General features: G+C 48.5%; 7 protein-coding genes across 7 annotated transcripts; 4 read left to right on the top strand and 3 right to left on the bottom strand.

Moving 5' to 3' along the window:
- Positions 1-1,229: 1,229 nt before the first annotated feature.
- Positions 1,230-1,842, top strand: lag1_4 (Sphingosine N-acyltransferase lag1; the record flags this gene model as incomplete). Its single annotated transcript, XM_066120121.1, has 2 exons — positions 1,230-1,401; positions 1,499-1,842. 2 exons carry the CDS (start codon positions 1,230-1,232, stop codon positions 1,840-1,842), a joined length of 516 nt encoding a protein of 171 aa, XP_065974943.1.
- A 69-nt stretch (positions 1,843-1,911) lies between these two features.
- lag1_3 (Sphingosine N-acyltransferase lag1) lies at positions 1,912-2,336 on the top strand (the record flags this gene model as incomplete). The annotated part of the gene is made up of 2 exons (XM_066120120.1): positions 1,912-2,165; positions 2,231-2,336. The coding sequence occupies 2 exons, from the start codon at positions 1,912-1,914 to the stop codon at positions 2,334-2,336; spliced, it is 360 nt and encodes a 119-aa protein (XP_065974942.1).
- A 32-nt stretch (positions 2,337-2,368) lies between these two features.
- On the top strand, positions 2,369-2,854 carry lag1_2 (Sphingosine N-acyltransferase lag1; the record flags this gene model as incomplete). Its single annotated transcript, XM_066120119.1, has 1 exon — positions 2,369-2,854. The coding sequence occupies one exon, from the start codon at positions 2,369-2,371 to the stop codon at positions 2,852-2,854; it is 486 nt and encodes a 161-aa protein (XP_065974941.1).
- A 554-nt stretch (positions 2,855-3,408) lies between these two features.
- LAG1_2 (sphingosine N-acyltransferase lag1) lies at positions 3,409-4,149 on the top strand (the record flags this gene model as incomplete). The annotated part of the gene is made up of 1 exon (XM_066120118.1): positions 3,409-4,149. The coding sequence occupies one exon, from the start codon at positions 3,409-3,411 to the stop codon at positions 4,147-4,149; it is 741 nt and encodes a 246-aa protein (XP_065974940.1).
- A 1,514-nt stretch (positions 4,150-5,663) lies between these two features.
- Positions 5,664-6,425, bottom strand: J3458_012724 (uncharacterized protein; the record flags this gene model as incomplete). The annotated part of the gene is made up of 2 exons (XM_007811024.2): positions 5,664-5,933; positions 6,021-6,425. The coding sequence occupies 2 exons, from the start codon at positions 6,423-6,425 to the stop codon at positions 5,664-5,666; spliced, it is 675 nt and encodes a 224-aa protein (XP_007809215.2).
- Positions 6,426-6,675: 250 nt separating this feature from the next.
- On the bottom strand, positions 6,676-7,367 carry J3458_012723 (uncharacterized protein; the record flags this gene model as incomplete). The annotated part of the gene is made up of 2 exons (XM_066120117.1): positions 6,972-7,367; positions 6,676-6,863 (listed from the first exon to the last, which is right to left on the bottom strand). Exons 1-2 carry the CDS (start codon positions 7,318-7,320, stop codon positions 6,676-6,678), a joined length of 537 nt encoding a protein of 178 aa, XP_065974939.1. The 5' UTR covers positions 7,321-7,367.
- Positions 7,368-8,331: 964 nt separating this feature from the next.
- J3458_012722 (uncharacterized protein) lies at positions 8,332-9,311 on the bottom strand (the record flags this gene model as incomplete). Its single annotated transcript, XM_066120116.1, has 2 exons — positions 8,813-9,311; positions 8,332-8,721 (listed from the first exon to the last, which is right to left on the bottom strand). Exons 1-2 carry the CDS (start codon positions 9,215-9,217, stop codon positions 8,332-8,334), a joined length of 795 nt encoding a protein of 264 aa, XP_065974938.1. The 5' UTR covers positions 9,218-9,311.
- Positions 9,312-20,823: the final 11,512 nt, after the last annotated feature.

Here is a 20,823-nt window from a genome sequence, read left to right as displayed (position 1 = left end):
CGTGGTTTCGACCACCAACCCCATGCCCGCAGTGACGGAACCATACGATGTCCTGATACGAGTTTTCGCGGTTGCCCTGAATCCAACCGACTACCGTATGCCTGCGTACAATCCGGTTCCGGGTGCGGTCCTGGGCTGCGACTTCATGGGAACGGCGGTCGAGGCAGGCTCACAGGTAACCGACTGGACTCCAGGTACACGACTATGCGGTCCCATGCATGGTTCCAACACTTGTAGATGACGGGCAACTCAAGTGCCACCCCGTCCGTGAAATTTCGGAAAGTGGAAGGGGATAGTACAGGGTCTGGAAATGCTCAAGGCAGGGCAGGTTCGAGGGCAAAAGCTTGTGGTCCGGATAAGATTTGCGTCTTGAACAGACTAGATTGGCTGCGGATACACGGCGAAAACTTATACGTTAATAACCCGAATGTACATTTAAATTAGGTGTTAATATGTCTGGTCGTTTGCGCGCAGTGTGCTACTCTGAATTGCGCCTATTTGTGACAAAAGCCATATGCAGGTTTCTTGAAAATTTGTTTGTGATGATTTATCATTCCGTGTCTGGTGCACAGCAGAAGCTTGGAGAGAATTGTGCACTAGTCTTCCTGCCTCACCCTATAGTACATTTATAGCGTAAATACGAGAGCGCGATAGCTCTTAATTAGACGTAAAAGTAGTTACACAAGTACACAGACTTCCAAACAGAGCCATGTAGGACGAGCTTTAAGTCGATCAAGTTGCGATTTCGGTTTCTCTTACAAAGAGTGAATATAAGAGCCTATGCCATGAAGTCTGGTTGGATGCCCGAGGGGCCAGCAGCGGGTGTAAGGGCATAGAGAGTGGGGTAACCCCACCGGGGAGCGATCCGCAGATGAATGGTGGAGACTAGTCTATTCTGGGATATTTTTGTTGGGGTGTAGGTTGATCAACTCAATCGCAGCAAATTTCATTGACCGTGTGAAGACGAGGACTGGAGGGTCCTGCCCCTTTCAGTTAATGTTGATTCACCGCCTTTCATTGGCGATATCGATAACCCTCCGGGACCCTCCGGGACCTACAGTAACTAATGGGTGACTGACAGCTTCAAATCATTAACAAACCTCAACGGCTGCTCCACGTAGCGAGTGTGTTGAGCTACCATTCTCCCTGTTCATCGCGGCTGTGCCAAAGAATTCGGCGGCTTGAGATTCGAAGGCAACTTGGCACAGCAGAGAGCCATTAGCTCGACAATGGATGCCAGCGCAGAAAAGCCCACCCCGTTGGCGTCGTCCAATTCCGGCATTCCTACTCCAACTGGTGGGCGGCAACAGTTGAGCTCGAAACCACACACGGGTAAGACTAGACGGCCGACCGAAGACGCAGCAAGACGCTTGAGCCGTTGGTTGCTGGACAATCAAGTCGGTACGCTCACCCTCCCCGGATGTCACCAAAACCCAGTTTCCTCTGCCGCGACACTCTGGAGTCTGCTAACCCGTTACGCAATTTCCGTCATCAACAGCCTTCTCGTTCAATCTTGTCGCGCTCTTGTTCCTCACACACGCTTGCATACCCGCGGCCCGGCAATACACGTCCAAGTTCTTCACTCTTTCTTACCGCAATGACAAGACTGGCAAGTATGCCGCGGGGCATGACGACTTGTACTTGATGGCGTTTTTCATCGTCCTCCTTACCGGGCTTCGCGCTTTCTGCATGGATCATATTCTCGCGCCATTGGCCTCTCGATGGGGCGTGCTGGGCAACAAAGATGCAACCAGATTCGCCGAACAAGGCTGGATGTTGATGTACTACAACGCCTTTTGGCCTGTAGGCATGGTACGTCGCCTTGAGCACCGGTCGACGTGAATGCTTAACCGGCTAACGGTTTGTGAAAACCATCAGTACCTTTACTACAACTCCAAGTACTTCTTGAACATGGAGGAGCTCTGGACCGACTGGCCACAGCGCGAGATAGACGGCTTGATGAAGGCCTACATTCTCGGACAATGGGGCTTTTGGATCCAAATGGTGCTGGTCATCAATATTGAAGAGCGCCGAAAGGACCACTGGCAAATGTTGACACATCACTTTGTTACCATTGCCTTGCTGGCGGGCTCGTACGCTTACCACCAGACTCGGGTCGGCAACCTCATTCTGATCCTGATGGATGTAATTGATCTATTTTACCAGTACGTTGGGCACTGGAACCTGGGCTCGGTAGAGCAAAGCGGCGCAGCTAACAATAAGACGATAGCTCGCAAAATGTCTCAAGTACCTCGGCTTCACCACAATCTGCGACGTTATATTCGGAGGATTCATCATCTCGTGGGTGCTCGCTCGGCACGTCTTGTATATGGTGACGTGCTGGAGCATATACTCTGACTTGCCGAGAATGACGCCGCCCGCTTGTTATCGCGGCAGTGCCGACAACCTCGAAGGCCCCTTGCCCATCCCCACCACAGGTCGGAGTCATCTGCTGGAACCCTTTCGCAACCCCTCGGGAGTTGTGTGCCTCGGCCATGGCATCATGTATGTCTTTCTATCATTCCTCCTGGCTCTGCAGGCCATGATGATTATGTGGTTCACAGTCATTGTACGAATCGTTATCCGCATGCTCCAGGGCAAGAGGGCCGAGGATCTTCGAAGCAACAGCGAGGCGGAGGAGAGCGACCAAGTAGAGGAAATGGAAGACGATGGACCTCAACAGCCACGATACCTGGAAAAGGAGTGCGTTGGTGAAGCCATTGACTGGGCGGCACGGGAGCGACGCGCTGCGGGGGCAAGGGGAACCGGCAACAGCAGCGGCGTCAGCTTCGCCGGCCACCGGGACCGCAAGGAGCTGCTTAACCGTATTGGATGCGAGAAACAAATCGAATAAACTTGGGAGTCGGGATATTGGAGCCGTCCACCTGCGGGCGACAGGTAAAAGGGGAGTCGGACGATGGGAGGCAAAACAATGCCGGATGCCCAGGGTGTACTCGGTATGGGATGTACAATTCAGCTGAGATTTCTATCAATCAATGATGTCTACAATGGAACCCGAAGTGACTACGAAAGGAGGCATGGCCTGTAGGGAAGACGGGAGGAGCACCGATATGGTGGGTAGGTGACCAACCAACATCAAAGGCTATGCATGGTTGAACTTGGAACATTTGAGCCCAGCAACGACATGTCAGGTATCATTGCTCAATGCTAGTCGGTACAAGCGCCATGTTCGGAGACGCGCCATTCGTGCCCATCCATTGATCCTTCATCTTGCGGCGCCATCCGTGTCCGCCGCGAAACGCGGGTCAAGATGGACTTGGCAATTGTGACACCGTAAAAGATCTCGTGGCCATTTTTTTGTTCTAATGCTACGACTTGGGTCTGCCATCGCGTGCAATTTCCGTCGACGCAAAGGCATGTGCAATGAGTTATGATCAACCCGTCACAATGGCCGCTGCGAAACATGCAAATGGAGGAAACGGGGTTGCGCCGCGACAAAGAAAGACTCTCAACACCACCGCGTCCAATGGCGTCAACGGCAAGCATCACAACAAGACGGCAAAGGCCACGACCCGCAGGAAACACCTTGATCCCTCGCTTCTCCGCCGCTGCCTTTGCATCGCCACAACGCGCACCTGGCTGATCCCTCTCCTCCTCCTCCTCGTCCTTCTCGCAATATACGCTGTCAGTCCTACAGAGTCCAACATTGTCCACCCCTTCATCTTTCTGTCGTACAAGCAACAGCCTGCTGCGCCCGACGTAGCCAGGCCCGTACAATATGGCAAGGGCAAGCGCGACGTGACCTTTGTCTGCTTCTACATGGTTGTCCTGTCCTTCACGCGCGAGTTGTTCATGCAAGAAATCTTCCGCCCACTGGCCAGACGTCTCGGCATTCGCTCTCGGGGCAAGCAGCTCCGCTTCATGGAGCAAACGTACACGGCCTTGTACTTTGCCTTGATGGCTCCGTTCGGTGTCTACGCCATGCGACGGACGCCAGTGTGGTATTTTAACACGCGAGCCATGTACCAAGACTTTCCTCACAAAACCCACGAGGCCTGCTTCAAGTTTATTACTTGTTCCAAGCCGCCTATTGGGCACAGCAAGCAATTGTCATGTTGTTGGGACTGGAGAAGCCTCGAAAGGATTTCAGGGAGCTCATTGCACATCACATTATTACTATTAGCTTGATTGCTCTCAGCTACCGCTTTCATTTTACTACATGGGCATGGCCGTGTACCTCACCCATTGACATTAGCGACTTTTTTTCGCGGCAAGTGGCCTCTCTCCCTGTTCGTACAACGGCCTATATGTCAAGTTCATACTAATATGTCGCTTTCGTGGGACAAGTCTCCAAGTCTCTCCATTACATTGGTAGTCCATTGTTGGGCCGTTCTTCTGCATGTTCAATAGGCATTCTGGACATATCTACGCCATTATCAGAACCTCAGAATTCTGTACTCGCTGCTAGGCGAATTTTCAGACGTTGGTCCCTATGTCCTCAACTGGCAAACGCAGCAGTACAAGTGCTGGATCTCAAGCGTCATCACGTTACGCTACTGGCTTTTTTCCAGGCACTCTACTTGCTCTGGCTGTTTGTGCTCTGCGTATCGGGTACCGCCTACATTGTTCACAATATTGCCCGAGATGGCAGATCTGAGGCGGAGGCGTCAGAGGCGGAACAGATGAATAGCTATTCGAATGGTAGTGCCAAGGGAATGGTCAAGACTTGAGGCTAACCATGGTTAATACGGCTTCAAAGACGGTAGCACGCATCATGTGCATTACATCTTTGCCGCGGTGTTGCCTAGGGTGGTGTGAGTGCCGGTGTGGACATTTTGTTTACACTGACTGATACGCGGAGAATTGACGAGACATTTGTTGGCGGAACACGAACTCACCTGCTCCGGCTGTATGATATGTACGTTTGATACTGAGGCCTATAAGGAGGTCATTGTGGTGCAAGTTGGTGCGCTTTTTGAATGGCGTTAATGTATCAGCATGCGAGTGAATGGAATACACGGCAGTCCGAAATTTTCATTGAACACTCGCACATTAACTATACGCATCAGCTTATCCCGACGCGAGGGGAACGCGACTTCTGCTTTCTCCATCTCCAAAGACCACTTTCCCACCCAGTTATCGCGGACACCAACAGAAATGCAAACGTCCTTGCGGGGATTCAGCAACGTAGACAAATCCTTGTAATTCAGCGCCGGGAACTTATTCCCACGCGCCCCCATGCGGTTGCAAATCAGCCCTCACGACCAGCAGCGCCGTCGCAATCAATACCTCAACGGTAGCAAACTGCCTGGCGGGACACAAATGCGGCGGTGCTCCCATGCCACCAAACCGCTGGGCGGCAAAGCCGCAGCACCTTTCTCTTCTTTGGCACAAATCGATGGGGATCAAACTCCATCGCATCCTTACCCCAGAGGCTGGTGTCACTGTGGATGAGGTGCCCGGACATTTGGATAAAGTTGCCAGCCTTGAGAAGATACCGGCCATCTAACATAGTGTCCGTCATGACCTTAGCGAAAGCTAGCGTTGACATGACGCCTCCGCTGGGTCTCTTGAAATACAGATAACAGTACGGGACATTTGGACTTTAGAGCCCGCCATGTCCAAGGCGAATTCACCGTTGTTTGGTCTCGTAACGGCATGTGTTTCTACCTCGTCTCTGATCTCGGCCGAGAATACCGGGTCTAGAGAATACCTCCCAGACCGTCCAGTAGAATGTCGGTGCCGTGTTGCTGAACACAGCAATGGTAAATAGCGACGCCTGCTTTGCGTAGTCGAGCCTCGTCAACGCCAGCTTCCCGAATGACCCTCTTGTGTTCTCGAGCCAGTTCGGATCCGTCGTTTGGCAGTTCTCGACAGTACTTTGTATATGCATCGTAGACGACTTTGCGCTGCTCGTGTCTCTTTCCGAATATATCTAGGCCCGCTAGATGCGCTGTTATTTCTGCCATTCCCTGCCATTGCGAGGTTAGTCTTTACTCAACTGCGCCATTCCAAGGTAGCATATTGAAGAGCGTGTCATACCAGAAAGCCTTTTCTACCTTTGGATCAAGAAGAGGGTGCTGGTCGCCGCAGACACCGCAGCTTGATGCTTGAACCACGAGGTGCCGCTTCCATTCAAGTAAATGAATGTTTCGGGCTTCGAATGGTCCGCCACAGTTCAACAAGTCGTCAATTTCGATCAAGACACACTTGCCCATCCTTAGATTTTGTTCGTCTAGATGTGGTCCGGGCGCAAGACTGGTTCGCACTGCGTGGCTTAGATGATCTGTCAAATCGCCACCGTATATCTCGTACGTCTTGCTTGATGCGTCGCCGTGCTTACGGGCCGTTATTTGCAGAAACGGTCGGAAGGATAAACTCTTGGATTGTTTTTGAATCATGTGGAGTAAGCGGCTCGAGGTGCTGACGTAAATCTTGTAGTTGAATATGCTCAGAGAGTGCATCTCTGCGGATGTTGAGTTACTTTTGCCATTAGTTGTAAGCATGCTTCCGCATTAATTGATTCATGAACAAACCCCGTCTCGGTGGTAGTATGTTGGACCTTCTCTCATGATGCCTAGTACATGTCCGATCAAAGGGATCGTTGGTCGTACTCGGGGTGGCTCGCGAGGGTCGTCGCTTAGACTGAACAGGAATTCTGCCGTGTAAGCTAGCAGCACTAGAGCCCGCGATTCCGTGAAAAAATTTCGTAAATCATCTGACTTCCTGGTTGTAGGCAACCTCGCCGCGGTACTGCCTCGTCATCTTGTTGAAGCCGATTCCCTGATAGTGAATGTCGCTTTCGGGCTCGAGAGTCAGCCCTTCCAGGTGTCCGCACAGCGCCTTGAGAAGGTTGAGCAGCCGCTCCCAGGGCGGCCCAGCACGAGCAGCAGCTCGCCGCTCTTGAGCAGGCCGTCAACACTGTGAAGAATACGTCGAGGGCGGCTGCTCTTGGCCCTGCCCAAGACGGCGAGGGCGAGAGACCGAAATGGAAGCAGCAAGCTGGAGACTACAGTCTCCTGGAAACCGCAACGGGGACCCAGACCCCGACACGGAAAGATTCGAAAAGACCACGCCCTGCCGCTCTAGAGTAATGCCCGAGTTGTTGAGAGACGTCAGGGCTCGTTGCGCCCAGCGGTAATGGTCAAATGTCTCGCTGGTTGGGTCAAGCCGGGGGTCGTCGTCATTGTCGGACAGGTCGGAGTTGTTTTGTGTTGCAAGACTCTGCTTTTCTCTCAGGTCGGACGCAATGCGCACCAGGTTTTGTAGTTCCTGGCGCTCGAGCACTTCAGATGGCCCTCGTTTGCCCGGCGTGGTCTCCCGTCCAGCCATGGCGCGCGTGTTGCTCGAGCCGGCCATTTGCTACTACGCACGTATCGACCGCCGCCACACAAGGCACTTGTCCGGCATCTTAAGTACTCTGGCCTTCTGCATGGGAGAGGAAATTTTGCTCCGTCATCTGGCACAGCACATGGCCACGACCTGATGGATGTTGTTGCGACGGACTTGGAGTCGCCGACATGCCGATGGGGGAGGGGGACCAATCGAAGACCGGACATGGTGCGCCGTGGCTGAACTTTCAATCCTGTAAAAAAAAAAAAAAAAACAAGTGTCCTGTATATAATTCAATGCAATGTGCGACCAATTTTATACTAAAAACCTAGACTACTCCTACACGATGGTGTTTGGCCCTGCCTCTATATAACATACAACGTCAGGCTCGCTCATCGCTCCTGCCGTGGTGTCGTCGAGCATGCCGGCCGTTGCGGCCGCACCGGGCCAATGGGAGCCCCGCTTCATCCGCCGCGCCCGACCTCTCCGATCCTCCGACCCTCCGCAGTCCGAGCCCGAAAAAGAACGGGTCGTCTTCCGGCGCGCACGGCATAAAACCAGAAGGGAGGTGCGCGCAACAACAGGTGCTTTTTCTCTATGGATTCGCACCGTTCAAATTTGCACAGTCCTCTTGCCGGCATCTTGGCAGTGGTCAAAGTAAGCAAGTGACTCATTTTGTGCTGTAAGGTGGATACTACTTTGGCAATATTATCTTGCAAAATATATTATACGATCCGATAGACAAGACTCAATATACAGAGGGCGGCGTGTCAGTTTCAAGCTTTGAAATAGTATAGTAGGCTCCTATATTAACGGACCGCTTGCATAATCAAGTATTAGTGTCCCACCATGGATGCTTCTAGATAGATGAAATCAAAAATAAGCGGTGTTATTGAATTTTTCATCATCCTCGATCCGACCTACGTGGTAATGCATTGCAATTGCCAGTGTCCCACCTGGCGAGTCGGTACAAGACCAATGTCACGTCCCGCTCCTTCGCAACGATACAACAACACGAGAGACCAAAGGGAATAAACATCACAGCCTGCTCCCATTTCTGCTCTTGGCACCGTGGCCACACCCATCATGATTATCAAACCTGCCACCCCTCCCGGCTCCGCCGTCAAACCTCTTGGCCCCGGCCACGCCCTCGTCCAGAATGACCTTCTCGCCCCGTTCAAACTCGAACCTCAAGGCATCCTCCAGCCCCTTGGCATCGTAGGCGCTGTAGCGCGCCGAAACCAAGTCGGCCCGCATACACTTCTCGGGAAACCCCAACAAGGCGCCAGCCAGCCTCCTCGCCTCCCGCAGGGCCTCCCCCTTGCCCGCAACCACCCTATTCACCAGCCCAAAGGCCAGCGCCTCGTCCGCGCAGACCGCCCGCCCCGTAAGGATCATGTCCATGGCCCTGCCTAGTCCCACAACCTTCTGAAGGCGGACCGTACCCCCATCGATGAGTGGGACGCCAAAGCGACGGCAAAAACACGCCAAACACGGCCGTGTCGTCGGCCACTCGCACGTCGGCCAGCAGGGACAGCTCCAGCCCTCCTGCCACGGCGTGCCCAGAGACGGCCGCGATGATGGGCTTGGTGAATGCCATGCGGGACGGTCCCATGGGCCCAATGGCGCCGTTGAGGCGGTCGACCGGCTCAGCAGCAGAGGCGTGCTTCCTGGCCAGCTCGGGCGGCAGGGCGCTCGCGGCGGCCACCTCGTGTAAGTCGTACCCTGCGCAGAACGAGTCCCCTGCGCCGGTCAGGACGCACACCTTTTGTGACGAGTCATTTTCAAACGCGCGGAATGCTTCGGCCAAATCAGCGGCCGCCGCGCGGTTCACCGCATTGCGGACGTGGGGACGGTTGATGGTGATGGTGGTTATGCCCTCGAGGGACGGCTCGTAGAGCACCGGCTTCTCCTTCTCTGCCATGGTCGCCTGACTCTCCGCAGGCTGGTGCAAACTGGCCTCGCCGCGACCAAATTTCAATAAATCAAGGGCGCGTGTCCAGTTTTGTGACGGATGCCAAGTACGATGCCGAGGCTAAGAGAACACGCTTTCGAGTGGCGTCGCCCCCCTCTCCATTCTCTGACCCCGGTTCATTCCCGGTTGCTCATCTTGATGTGCGTTGCTGTGTTTCGTGCGCCCAGGACGAATCACCGCCCTGGCGATGCATTGGCTATCCTGTCGTCGACGTCAGGCTCGCTGCAAGACGCGGCTTGTAAATCAAAACACGGCGTTGACGCTATGGTGTAACTGCATGGCTCTGTCGGGCCTGGGAGAATCCAATATCAAGCAAAGTACATATTTTTGAGGCGTAGAAACAAACCAAAACTTGGTCCAAGATTCAATACATTGCTCCCTCTGTACCTTGCATGAGCGGTAACCTGGTTAGCACGGATAGCACCCAGTCACTAAATTTGATTTGTCTCCTTGAATGCCCTGACCTTGGGTCATGTCACAAGTTCCACTTCAAAAGAAGAGTAAGAGCCATCTGTTTGTCTTTATCCCATGTTACAACACGGCGTGCCCAAACAAATCCTTCAGTGGCCCGCTGCCAGCATTTCGCTCCGGGGTTGTCGCGCCAGACGGAGGATTCGAGTCGCTGGAGCGTTGTTTATCGGGCGTATTGAGCCGTGGCGTCGAGTATTCCCCGATTTTGTCGCTCTGCATCCAGAAAGGATTGTCGAAGGGGCAACTCCACGGTTGCAGACAGTCGACCCAGTGGCGTAATTCGCTGGGGATGTGTGTGACTTCAGTGACGGCAGTCCCTGAGGCCTATCTGGGAACTGTGCAGGCACCAGGGTTGTGCTCGACTCTGGGAGCTGATCCTTCAACCCATAGCCGGTCGCCTTCGGGGGACTTCCTGCCCAACTCTTGCCCGATCCGTCCAGCTCTGAGTCATTCGTGGAGTCTCAACCAGGCAGAACCGACAGGTTTATGCCTGCCAATATTAGCGAAATCAAGGCCGTTAAATGAGGAGCATATTTATGAGTTCCTTCGATACTAATCAGAATACGACTTTCTCTCGCAACCCCCCTAAGGTGCCTGTAGAAGAGGTCGGATAACTTACTTGCAGACTGGATGGATTGGGTGTTGAAGTACTACTTCGATTGTAAAAGCACAGGTACGAATCGTGAGTATGTCGAGAGCACCAATCTCTGCGTTAGGGCGACTACAAGTCCCTTATTCCAGGCTAACTACTCCGTATGCGGTGATGGGATATACTCAATTTATCGGCTGTGGAATTCTAGTACTACGTGGTTGAAGCCTGATACCCAAGTCTAGAAGTGAGTGATACGGTTGAGCTACTAGCGGCGTATCCATTATTATACAAGTTATTCGACAAAGGCACAGTGTCAGGGCTAAAAACACTTCCTGGTTAGCATATATCAGTACCTCAAAAGATTACTGTACAAGTCTAATGGGCGACATATTCTGTCACGATTGAGCAGCTATGGATTAAATTGAATAGTGACATCAGTCCTTGATTGAAGCTATCTGCAGAGGGATTTGGGGCCTTTTTCAGTTGACGATGACCTCAAATAGGCCGTTTTTAGGGGCCTCCGACGGCCTCAAACCAGTGTTGAAACAGCTTGTGCAGCAGCTAGTGTTTTAAATACAGGCCATTTCCGTCGACATATTCGATTCTACCGCGGAGCTTCGTGAACCCAATATCAACGGCCTTGCCTCGTGACTCCTGTAAGAGCATCGTGTGAGCGATATGCGATAGGCAGGTGTAAACCCACCCGGACTATGGTTGATATTGGCGCATAAGATGGAGCCGAGATGCCGCATGCAGGCAGGTTATTTGAATTGGGCGACCAGAGGCAATATTTGGCAGAATTATCGATTGAAGCTATTCTCAGCCAATATGACCAAAACTTGGAATTCTACCGTTGTCAAAAGCTGAGCGGTGAGGGGGGACCATCGGTCCCAGATTCGATGGCGATGCTCCAATGCCATTCACGGCGCTATAAGGTGAATGTAAGGCTTGTAAATTATCAAAGTTGTCCGGAACTGCCCGCATCTGAATCATTCTTTCGCGATCATTAATCGTAACTCGTTTCATTTTGGCTCGTCTATTTCCTTTAGCAAGGTCCTTTTTCATTATTCTCTGCTGACCAAGTTTCCTCACCTGTTTTGAAACCAGACTTGGACCTGTCGAGGGCTCAAACCAGGAATCTCCCGAGACAGTCGCTCCCTGAGGGTGGCATCAGGATGAGGCTGTTTCGCAAACTCGCCCATCAAAAATCTAGTTTGTTGTGGCGTAAGCCTGTTGAAAATTAGCAATCTATAATATGCTATAAGCCCTCAATTTGTAGGCTCTTGTTTTCTAAGGCCTCGGCTATACCTGAATCTTTTCATTTTGCGACGTGCCGCAATACGCTCCGCCACTGTTTGGTGGTAAAAATGAGAACCTCGATAAGGATCATGGGCATCATCATCGTACACGTCGAATTCGGCGTCCTGGCTCGAGCCTCGTTCTTTATCATCCCTCTCAGGTTGGGCTAACTCGGTCCCAGGAGTCTGGTAAGCCTGAGATCTGTAAGGGTTGTATGCTTCTGTCAGTCGGGGGTAAGGAGATAAGTCTGTTCCCAGGCTGTCTCGGCTGATGGTGCCGGATGGCTTTGAACCGGTACTTGTGGTGCCATATAAAGAGGATGTCGGTCTGCCAAGCTGTAGGTTTGAATTTCCTAAGCTTCTCACTGCGTCATGAGTGAGACTTTCTATTCTCAAATCCTGGCTTTGGTATTGGTGCCTCATGGGCGTTGTTGACTTAGCCCCATGCCTGTCCAGGTTGTTTCTTGTGTCCAAAAATGGGCGTTGATAAGGGTTGGTTTCGAGACGAGAATAAGGATATTGTCCTTGCCATTCTGGCTCTAATGGCGATGGCAGGCTCTGCTTTTCGGACATTCGGGGACTCTGTGGGGGGCTTAGTGGCCGGCTATTTTGAAAGCAACTCCAGTGACTGTACTCTGTTGTATCACAGAGTCTGGTGATAATCATCGAGGGAGTTTCGCTTTTAGATTAATTGAGAGTCCCTTGGGCGTTGAGCTGCGTATATGGCGGAAACAGGCTCCCGGGACAGATACTTCGTCTTTCTCTCTCTGTCTCTCTCTCGCTCTCAACCTTTAGGACGTGGTAGTGACAGAACGTCGGCAGTGAGGTAAAGAAGGGAGAAACAAAAAGAAGGTGTTGTTTTATCTTGAGAACTGGGAATGAGCGTTACTTCCCACGACGGGCCAAAATAAATACCAATATTCTGGAGCTGTGGTCCAGGAGATGGATATGAAAGGAAGAGAAGTACAAGATGACACGAGTGTGCCTGGTCTCTCGTAAATAGGGCCGGGTCGAAAAGTCGTAGGTGTACCGAGAATTAGGCAAGACACTCGTGTAAGTAACCCAGCCTGGGGGATGTTGATAGCAATGGAAATCACAGGTGGGTAAAGCGGGCTCCTTGCAGTAATGCGACTCAACGGTTGAATCAGGGATGCTGGGGGATGCCGACTACGAAGTGAAGTCTTGTGTCTGACGATGTGAGGCAACTGTAACAAGCTGCCCCTAGGCTCTCTTGACTTGAGTCGGCATCAAGGAGAATTTCAAGCATTTGCTCACGCTCGTGGTCACTTGGTCATGTGCTATGCGTTCTGTCTTGCGAGGACTCGGGGCTTTAGGGTGATTCAGCGGCGTTCGTGTGGCGTGAAAGGAATCGACTCGAAGAGCTGTGGGGGACGAGGTAGTACCTTATGAAGGGAGTGGTCAGAAAGACGCGGTGGGACGTCCATGTACAGAGCTGGCTTTCGGATGGAGCAGCAGCCATCTCCAACCAGTTGGAGTGTCAACCTATTTCTCAGCTATGGCCAGCAATACGTTGCCCCATACCTCGTCAATATGTAATGTGGACACATGCTTTGATTTTTCATGCTTGGCTTAGGATTCAGCATATCTAGCAAGCCAAAATCTGAGATTGATTATACCCAAATGGATTTGCAACTGCTCCGTCGCCACCGTGAAAGGTGCGGAAGAATCCTAAAACGAGAAACGGGGCTCAAGATGCGTCTCTTTGGTAGCGCAAAACGGTTGGGCTGTGATTCCCGGAATTGGGGTCAATCTTTTGACCTCAATTTCGACGCACAATTCAGCACAATATGGGCGCTAGACTTAAATTAGCTGGATGTAACACATAAATGTAAGCAAAGACCTAATATTTTACATAAACCTCCGTCTATCCCTGCTCACGATATACTAAGCTAGTAGGGGCGGCTTTAATACTAATAAAAGGCTTAATTACTAAGATTTACGTGAAATCTTTTTAAAAAAATGTTAGTGAAAGGTTAAAATAGCTTCACGCTAATTTCTGTAATTAAGGTAACTAATATTCTTTATTTTAATAAAATAAGCTTATTAATTGGCTTAAATAACCTTTTAACATTAGCTTTTTTAATTAATAACGATAACGATAATAATTTAAGGCTTATAATGTGTATTATAGCGTTTTGTAAGGTGTTTTTTGCCTCTAAGAGCTTATTAGTTATTAGAATAAGAGATAAAACATTAAATAATTTACCTCCTAAAGACTTATTATTAGCATATACTTAAGGGCTTCTTTATACTTTAAATAGCATCTTTTTTAATCTTTATAGAATGCTAAAGAGTGTGTTTTTTCTACTATATAGGTGGTTACTAAATAACATAGAAGTTAGGGTAAGTAAAGATCAGAGCATTGGAAGTAGTGTAGTTTTGTAGTTTTGTAGTTTTTGTAGTTTCGAATATAAAAAATTATATTAAATCTAATAAAATACTTATAGAATTATAAGTCTTACGAATAACTAGCATAAATCTAAAACTATAGGCTGATAATAAAAAAAGTGGGTCCTTATATACTATTATAAGCCTAAAACTTCAAAAACTACATTTTGTAGTTTTTGTAGTGTAGTGTAGTGTAGTAAGTTTTTAGAAAACTATATAATCTAGTTTTTAAGCTTACAAAAAGCTAAAGGGGCCCACTTTTTTAAATAAGCTGATTGGCTATAATATTAGCTATTTTATGTATTTATTATTATAATTCAAGTATTTTATTAGATTTATTATTAATTATTTAAGCTTTTTTTAAAATGAAAATGTAGTTTTCTTGTTAATGCTCTGGTAAAGATATATCTCTTAAATAAAAAGTCCTTATTTTCCTGTGGATTTATGCGTTTAATACCCTCTAAAGGCTTATTATAGCTTAATTTAAGCTCTCTTAAATATTAGTATCCTAAATCTTTTATAATATAATTAAACTAATATAGGATTTACATATAAAGTTTATTCGTTAGCTAAATTAAACATATATCTCTCGTTTTATAAAACTTAACGAGAGATTCCTGTAATTTAACGATACTATTAGAGCGATTAATAGCACGTATATTAAGGCGTTTATTCTAGTAGCCTAATAGCAGCGATTTTAATCTTAGAAGTATTAAATATTATAAAACGTATTCGCGGCCGTGAATTTTAAGGGATTATTCACTTACGTGCTTACTAGCGCTAAGGGATTAATTAATAATGCTAAGTTACTTCGTCTTACATTAATAAGGTCTTTCCACGTACTAGAGGGAAGGTTTTACCTTAATAATACTAGCTTTAGCCTTAAAAAAGGTATATTAACGCCTTTTAGAGGGGAGCGCTATTATTTTTAGGATTTTAGAGAAGAAAACCACTAGCTAATAACGTAAAAGGAGCTATATAACTATTATTACTCGTAGCTTCGTGTGTAAGTTAAATAATAATTCAAAAAAGTAAAACGTAAATAGAAGGTAATTTATTATAGCGCGGCGAAGTATAAGTTCCTAGATTAAGTTTAATTAATTTATACTATAATAGGTTTATTTAACTTTATTACGCTAAATAGCGTTAAACCTAAGGTATTTAAGAAGGTATAAATTAAAGCCTTAAAAGATAACGAGCGTTTAATGCTTTTAAAAGCTTATAAGCAGGTAAATAAAGTAGTTAAGGCATTTTTAGTAAGGGAATTGTTACGAACGACACTGCACAAGACACGGGACGGGACCGCACCGGCTAGGACAGGCACGACCCGTGGGCACAAGAAGAAGGCAGGGGCACGTGACCAGCCACGTGACCCAAGAGGCGATCGAAGAGGTCGATGTTCGAACACATCGACCAGGGAGGATCGAACCGACCGAACCTCGAGCCAGTCGATCAAGGTTCGAAGAGATCGATGGTCGAGCAAATCGATCCAGGACTACAATAGAGAGATAGACGAGTACTTAAGGAGGAGGTATTCCCATAGTCAGATAGTCTAGATCTCTATTGATCAATCTAAGCAATAGTCTTACTATTGAGAGTTATACTCTTAACGGCCTTATTGGGATACTGCTCAAAAAGCTACTCTGTAGCATTCAACCTGACTTACTTCCTAAGAAACAGACCTACTGTGCCTTAGAACCTAAGCCACCGTTACATTTTGATCAATCCTGTTCAGTAAGTTACCTTGAAACTTTGAGCAGTAACAACTTCCAAGATGTCTACTTCAAGCGGAAAGACCACCAACCCCGGGGAGATGATGAAGTACCTTCATGACAAGATCACCGAGCTCGAGAAGCAGAATCGACAGCTTCTCGACCGACAGAATGATCTCTACGAAAAACTTGAGGCACGAGAAGAGGAACTTGCAGCAGTTCAAAATCTCACACCTGCATCCTCTATCAACAATAACAACATGCCAAAATTCCCCAAGCCTGAATCATACGATGGTTACAAAGGTGATGTGAGGAACTTTCTCACACAAGCCCAAGCTTACCTACGAGTCAACGAAAAAATCTACACGACACCTGAGTCACAGATTCTTTGCATTGGCAACCTCTTGACTGGGAAAGCAATGGAATGGTGGGAGCCAACCCTCCGCGCACATCTTAAGCACGGTGCCGAAGCCGGAGCGGAAGTTGTCCACATCTTCTCTGATTACGAAACCTTCGAAGAACGACTTCTCGCTGCATTTGGAAATCCCGATGAGCATAAGGAAGCTACACGACAACTTACTCGACTCAAGCAGACCGGATCTGCAGCTCATTACGCTAGGGAATTCAAACGCATCGCAGCAAAACTCAACTGGAATACCGAACCCAAAATGGAAGTCTTCTATCAAGGACTCAAAGAAGAAGTGAAGGATGACATTTATCGAGAAGATCGTCCTGAGTTATTTGACGACTTCGTCGAAATGGTCATCAAGGCAGACAACCGTCTATACGAGCGACGTCACGAAAAAAGTCACAGGAAATTCGGAACATATGCTAGGTTCAATAAACCTAATAGTAGCAAGCCACGCCGAACATCGACAGCATACGGGTACCACGCCGGACCTATGGAACTTGACGCCGCAAATAAGGAAAGGGGGAAGACTTGTTACAATTGTGGCAAGACTGGACACTTTGCGAATAAATGCAGAGCCCCGAAAAAGCCATGGAAGCCAATTCCTGAAGGCAGGAAGCTCCATGCCGCAAACCGAGAAGACTTACCCACGCGAAATCTCAGTGTGGCAAGCAATGAAGGAAGCCCCACGTTAGCAAACAACATCAGTTCGGATGAAGATTGGGAATTCGGAACCCAACCAGTACCCGACGACTTTTGGGAACACTGGACACCCTCACCAAAAAGTGAACCTTCACTGGAACAGATCCAAGAAGAAGAGAATCATCCAACTGAGAAAGACGAACCTGAAATCGAACACAGACTCCTTAATTGGACCTTCTGTTACGATGACAATTGCTACACGCACCTTAGCAGCAAGCAAGGTAGCGGATGGTTTCCACGAGAACGAAAGGGAAGGAGAACAACCCTTACGATACAACCGAAATTACGACGAACCGATTCAAAGATATTGAACGGAAAGTTATACTGTGCTAAGGATAACGCACACACTACCCAAGCCATAACCCCACAATGCAAGGAGGAAGGGAACTGTGTGACTGTGAGCAACTCGCTTAGCCCGAGTTCGATTAACACAGATGGTAGATCAAGCGATCACCAAGGAAGCTCCAACAATGCGTCGGAAGACAACCGCCGACGACAGCGCCTAGAACAACGCGCTAGAGAACGACATGAGGACAGGACCAACAAATCGGGAAACGACAGCCGTCGTCGCAATTAAGACCGATTCCTCGACGGAGATCTGACAGGTCTCTATGTACTGCAAACATCGGCAGCACAGCACACCTCATGATCGACATGACTATAATGGGACAAAGGATCCAGGCAATGATTGATAGCGGAGCACAAGGAAATTTTATCTCGCCGAATCTCGTCAACAGATTACGATTGCCTTGGACACCCAAAGACGAGCCCTACCGACTCACGACTGTGGAAGGAACTGCGGTGAAGTATAGCCAAGGAGTAGTCGACATGGAAGTAGCGCAACTTCTCGTCGACATACAAGGCACGAAACACCGGGTTACATTGGATATCACAGTGATCTCAAAACACGATGTTATATTAGGGATACCCTGGTTGCGAGCGAGCAATCCACGAGTCAATTGGAGAACCGGCCAACTTCAATGGGATTTACCAGGATGCGGTTACGAAGCAGAGAGCGGCCTACGAAGGGCACCTCATTCGGACTACGACAGGCCTCTAGGAATATATGTGATCGCCAGAGAGCCAAAAGCTGAGACAACGGAGATTCCCGAGGAATACTCACAGTACAGCAAGCTGTTCAGCGGAGAGCTAGAAACAGGACTACCGGAGCATTCACGCTGGGACCACGAGATCAGACTCCAGCCCGGTACTGAACCAACGTTCAACAAAATTTATCCTCAGAACCCTGAGCAAGACAAGGCGCTCAAGGAGTATCTGGAGGACATGCTACAAAAGGGATACATACGACCATCAGAGTCCCCAGCAGGATACCCAATCCTGTGGGTACCAAAGAAGAACGGGAAACTACGACCATGCATCGATTACCGACACTTGAATAAGATCACAATCAAGAATCGATACCCGTTACCGCTTATGACGGAAATCAGAGACAAAGTTGGAAAAGCCAAATGGTTCACCACACTCGACTTAAAAGGAGCATATAACCTCATACGGATGAAAGAAGGCCACGAGTGGATGACAGCATTCCGAACCAGCAGAGGACACTACGAATATCTAGTGATGCCTTTCGGGCTTACCAACGCACCAGCAACCTTTCAAAGAATGATCGATACGATCTTACGGAAACAACTAGGAGTGTTTGTGGTTGTATACCTCGACGATATCCTCATCTATTCAGATACCCTTGAGGAACACAAACGACATGTACATGAGGTACTACAAACTCTACAGGACAACAAACTCTTAGTCGAAGCCTCGAAATGCCAGTTCCACCAGAACACTGTGCACTTTCTAGGGTACGTGCTCACACACGGAGAAATACGAATGAGCCCGGATAAGATCAAAACCATCAAGGAATGGCCTACACCAAAGAATCTAAAAGAAGTCAGAGGATTCACAGCATTCGTGAACTTCTACCGCAAGTTCTTGAGCGGATATGGAGACATTTCACGACCTCTCACAAACCTAACAAAGAAAGAAGTCGGCTTCCAGTGGAACGAACCAGAAGCCACGGCATTCCAGAAGATGAAAGATTTAGTTACGTCAGAACCTGTGTTGAAAGCACCTGATCAGGACAAAACTTATGAGCTTGAAACGGACGCCTCAGACTTTGCACTAGGCGGACAGCTTGGACAACGAGATGATCAAGGAAGATTGCACCCAGTTGCATTCTTCTCGAAGAAACTCCACGGACCCGAACTCAATTATGGGATCCACGACAAAGAACTCATGGCTATCATTGAGTGCTTCAAAGAATGGAGACACTATCTCATAGGAGCAAAGCATCAAATCAAGGTCTATACTGACCACAAGAATCTCACATCGTTCTTGACCACAAAGGATCTGAACAAACGACAGATCAGATGGTATGAAACCCTCACGGATTATGACTTCGAGATCATATACCGTAAAGGATCCGAAAACGGAAGGGCCGACGCGCTCAGCCGAAGAGAGGATTTGAAATCGGATGAGCAAGTGAGTAATGCACCCTTGCTACGCGCCACCAAGGATGGGAACCTTGTGCTAGGCACCCGAGAAATCAACATGACCTGGCAAGTCAAGCCAGATGAAACATGGATGCATCGGATCGCATCATGCATTAATAATGACAGCTATCTGGACAATTGGGAAACGAAAACGCATCTGTCCAAGGAAGGCAAGACCTTCTTGTACAATGAACGGCAGTATGTTCCCAGTACACTTCAAGAACAGCTTGTCAAGGAAATACACGAGCACCCACTACACGGACATCAGGGTGTAGGGAAAACGATCAGCAGGCTAAGAAGATCGTACGACTTCCCAGAAAGCAGAAAAATGGTACAAGAAGTCATCAAGAAATGCGACACGTGCAACAAAGCAAAATCAGCGCGACACGCACCATACGGAGAATTACAACCGATATCACCACCTGAAAGAGCATGGCAAACTGTTACAATGGACTTCATCGTCAAACTACCGAAGTCAAAAGAACCCATGACAGGAGTAGCTTACGACAGCATCCTAGTTATTGTGGACAAACTCACAAAATACGCCTACTACATTCCATACAAGGAATCGAGCAACACCAAGGACTTGGCGTATATGTTCTTCAAAACAGTTATCGCACAGCACGGATTACCGACAAAACTTATATCGGATCGCGACAAATTGTTCACCTCAAACTTTTGGAAATGCCTCATGGAGACCATGAAGATCAAACAAAGCTTATCAACGGCATTCCACCCACAATCAGATGGGCAAACAGAAATCTTGAACCAAATACTCGAACAATATCTGCGAAGCTATGTCAACTACCAACAGAATGATTGGGTAGAATGGCTACCACTAGCACAATGGGCTTACAATAGCTCTGAGATTGACAACATGAAGATGTCACCATTCAGGGCAAATTACGGATTTGACCCTATCATCGAGACACATGCGACACAGAATGTGAACGCGCCAGCAGCTACAACGCATGCAGCAACCATGACAGAAATACAGAAACACTTGCAACAGGAATGGATATTTTTGCAGAACCGAATGAAACACTACGCGGACAGAAAGAGATTGCCAGCGCCAATCCTAGAGGAGGGACATAAAGTATACCTCATTCGCAAAAACATCAAAACTAAGCGACCCAGCGACAAACTCGACTGGAAGAAGATCGGACCATTCCTTATCAAACGGAAAATCTCGAATACCAACTACGAACTATCATTACCAGATGGAATGAGAATCCATCCCATATTTCATATATCGCTACTAGAGAAAGCACCAGATGAATCTACAATCGCTACCAACATCACAACGGAAGATACCAACGAATACGAAGTCGAACGAATACTCAAAGCACGAGGGAACATAAAGAATCGTCATTATCTCGTTAAATGGAAGGGATATCCAAACTCCGAAAACACCTGGGAACCAGCCGGAAACCTCACGAACTGCTCGACGTTGCT

Source organism: Metarhizium acridum, assembly GCF_019434415.1.
Source record: "Metarhizium acridum strain ARSEF 324 chromosome Unknown scaffold_269, whole genome shotgun sequence".
NCBI classification, from domain to species: domain Eukaryota; kingdom Fungi; phylum Ascomycota; class Sordariomycetes; order Hypocreales; family Clavicipitaceae; genus Metarhizium; species Metarhizium acridum.
The sequence above is the reverse complement of the archived record's forward strand: the minus strand, read 5'-3'. Positions and strand labels throughout refer to the sequence as shown.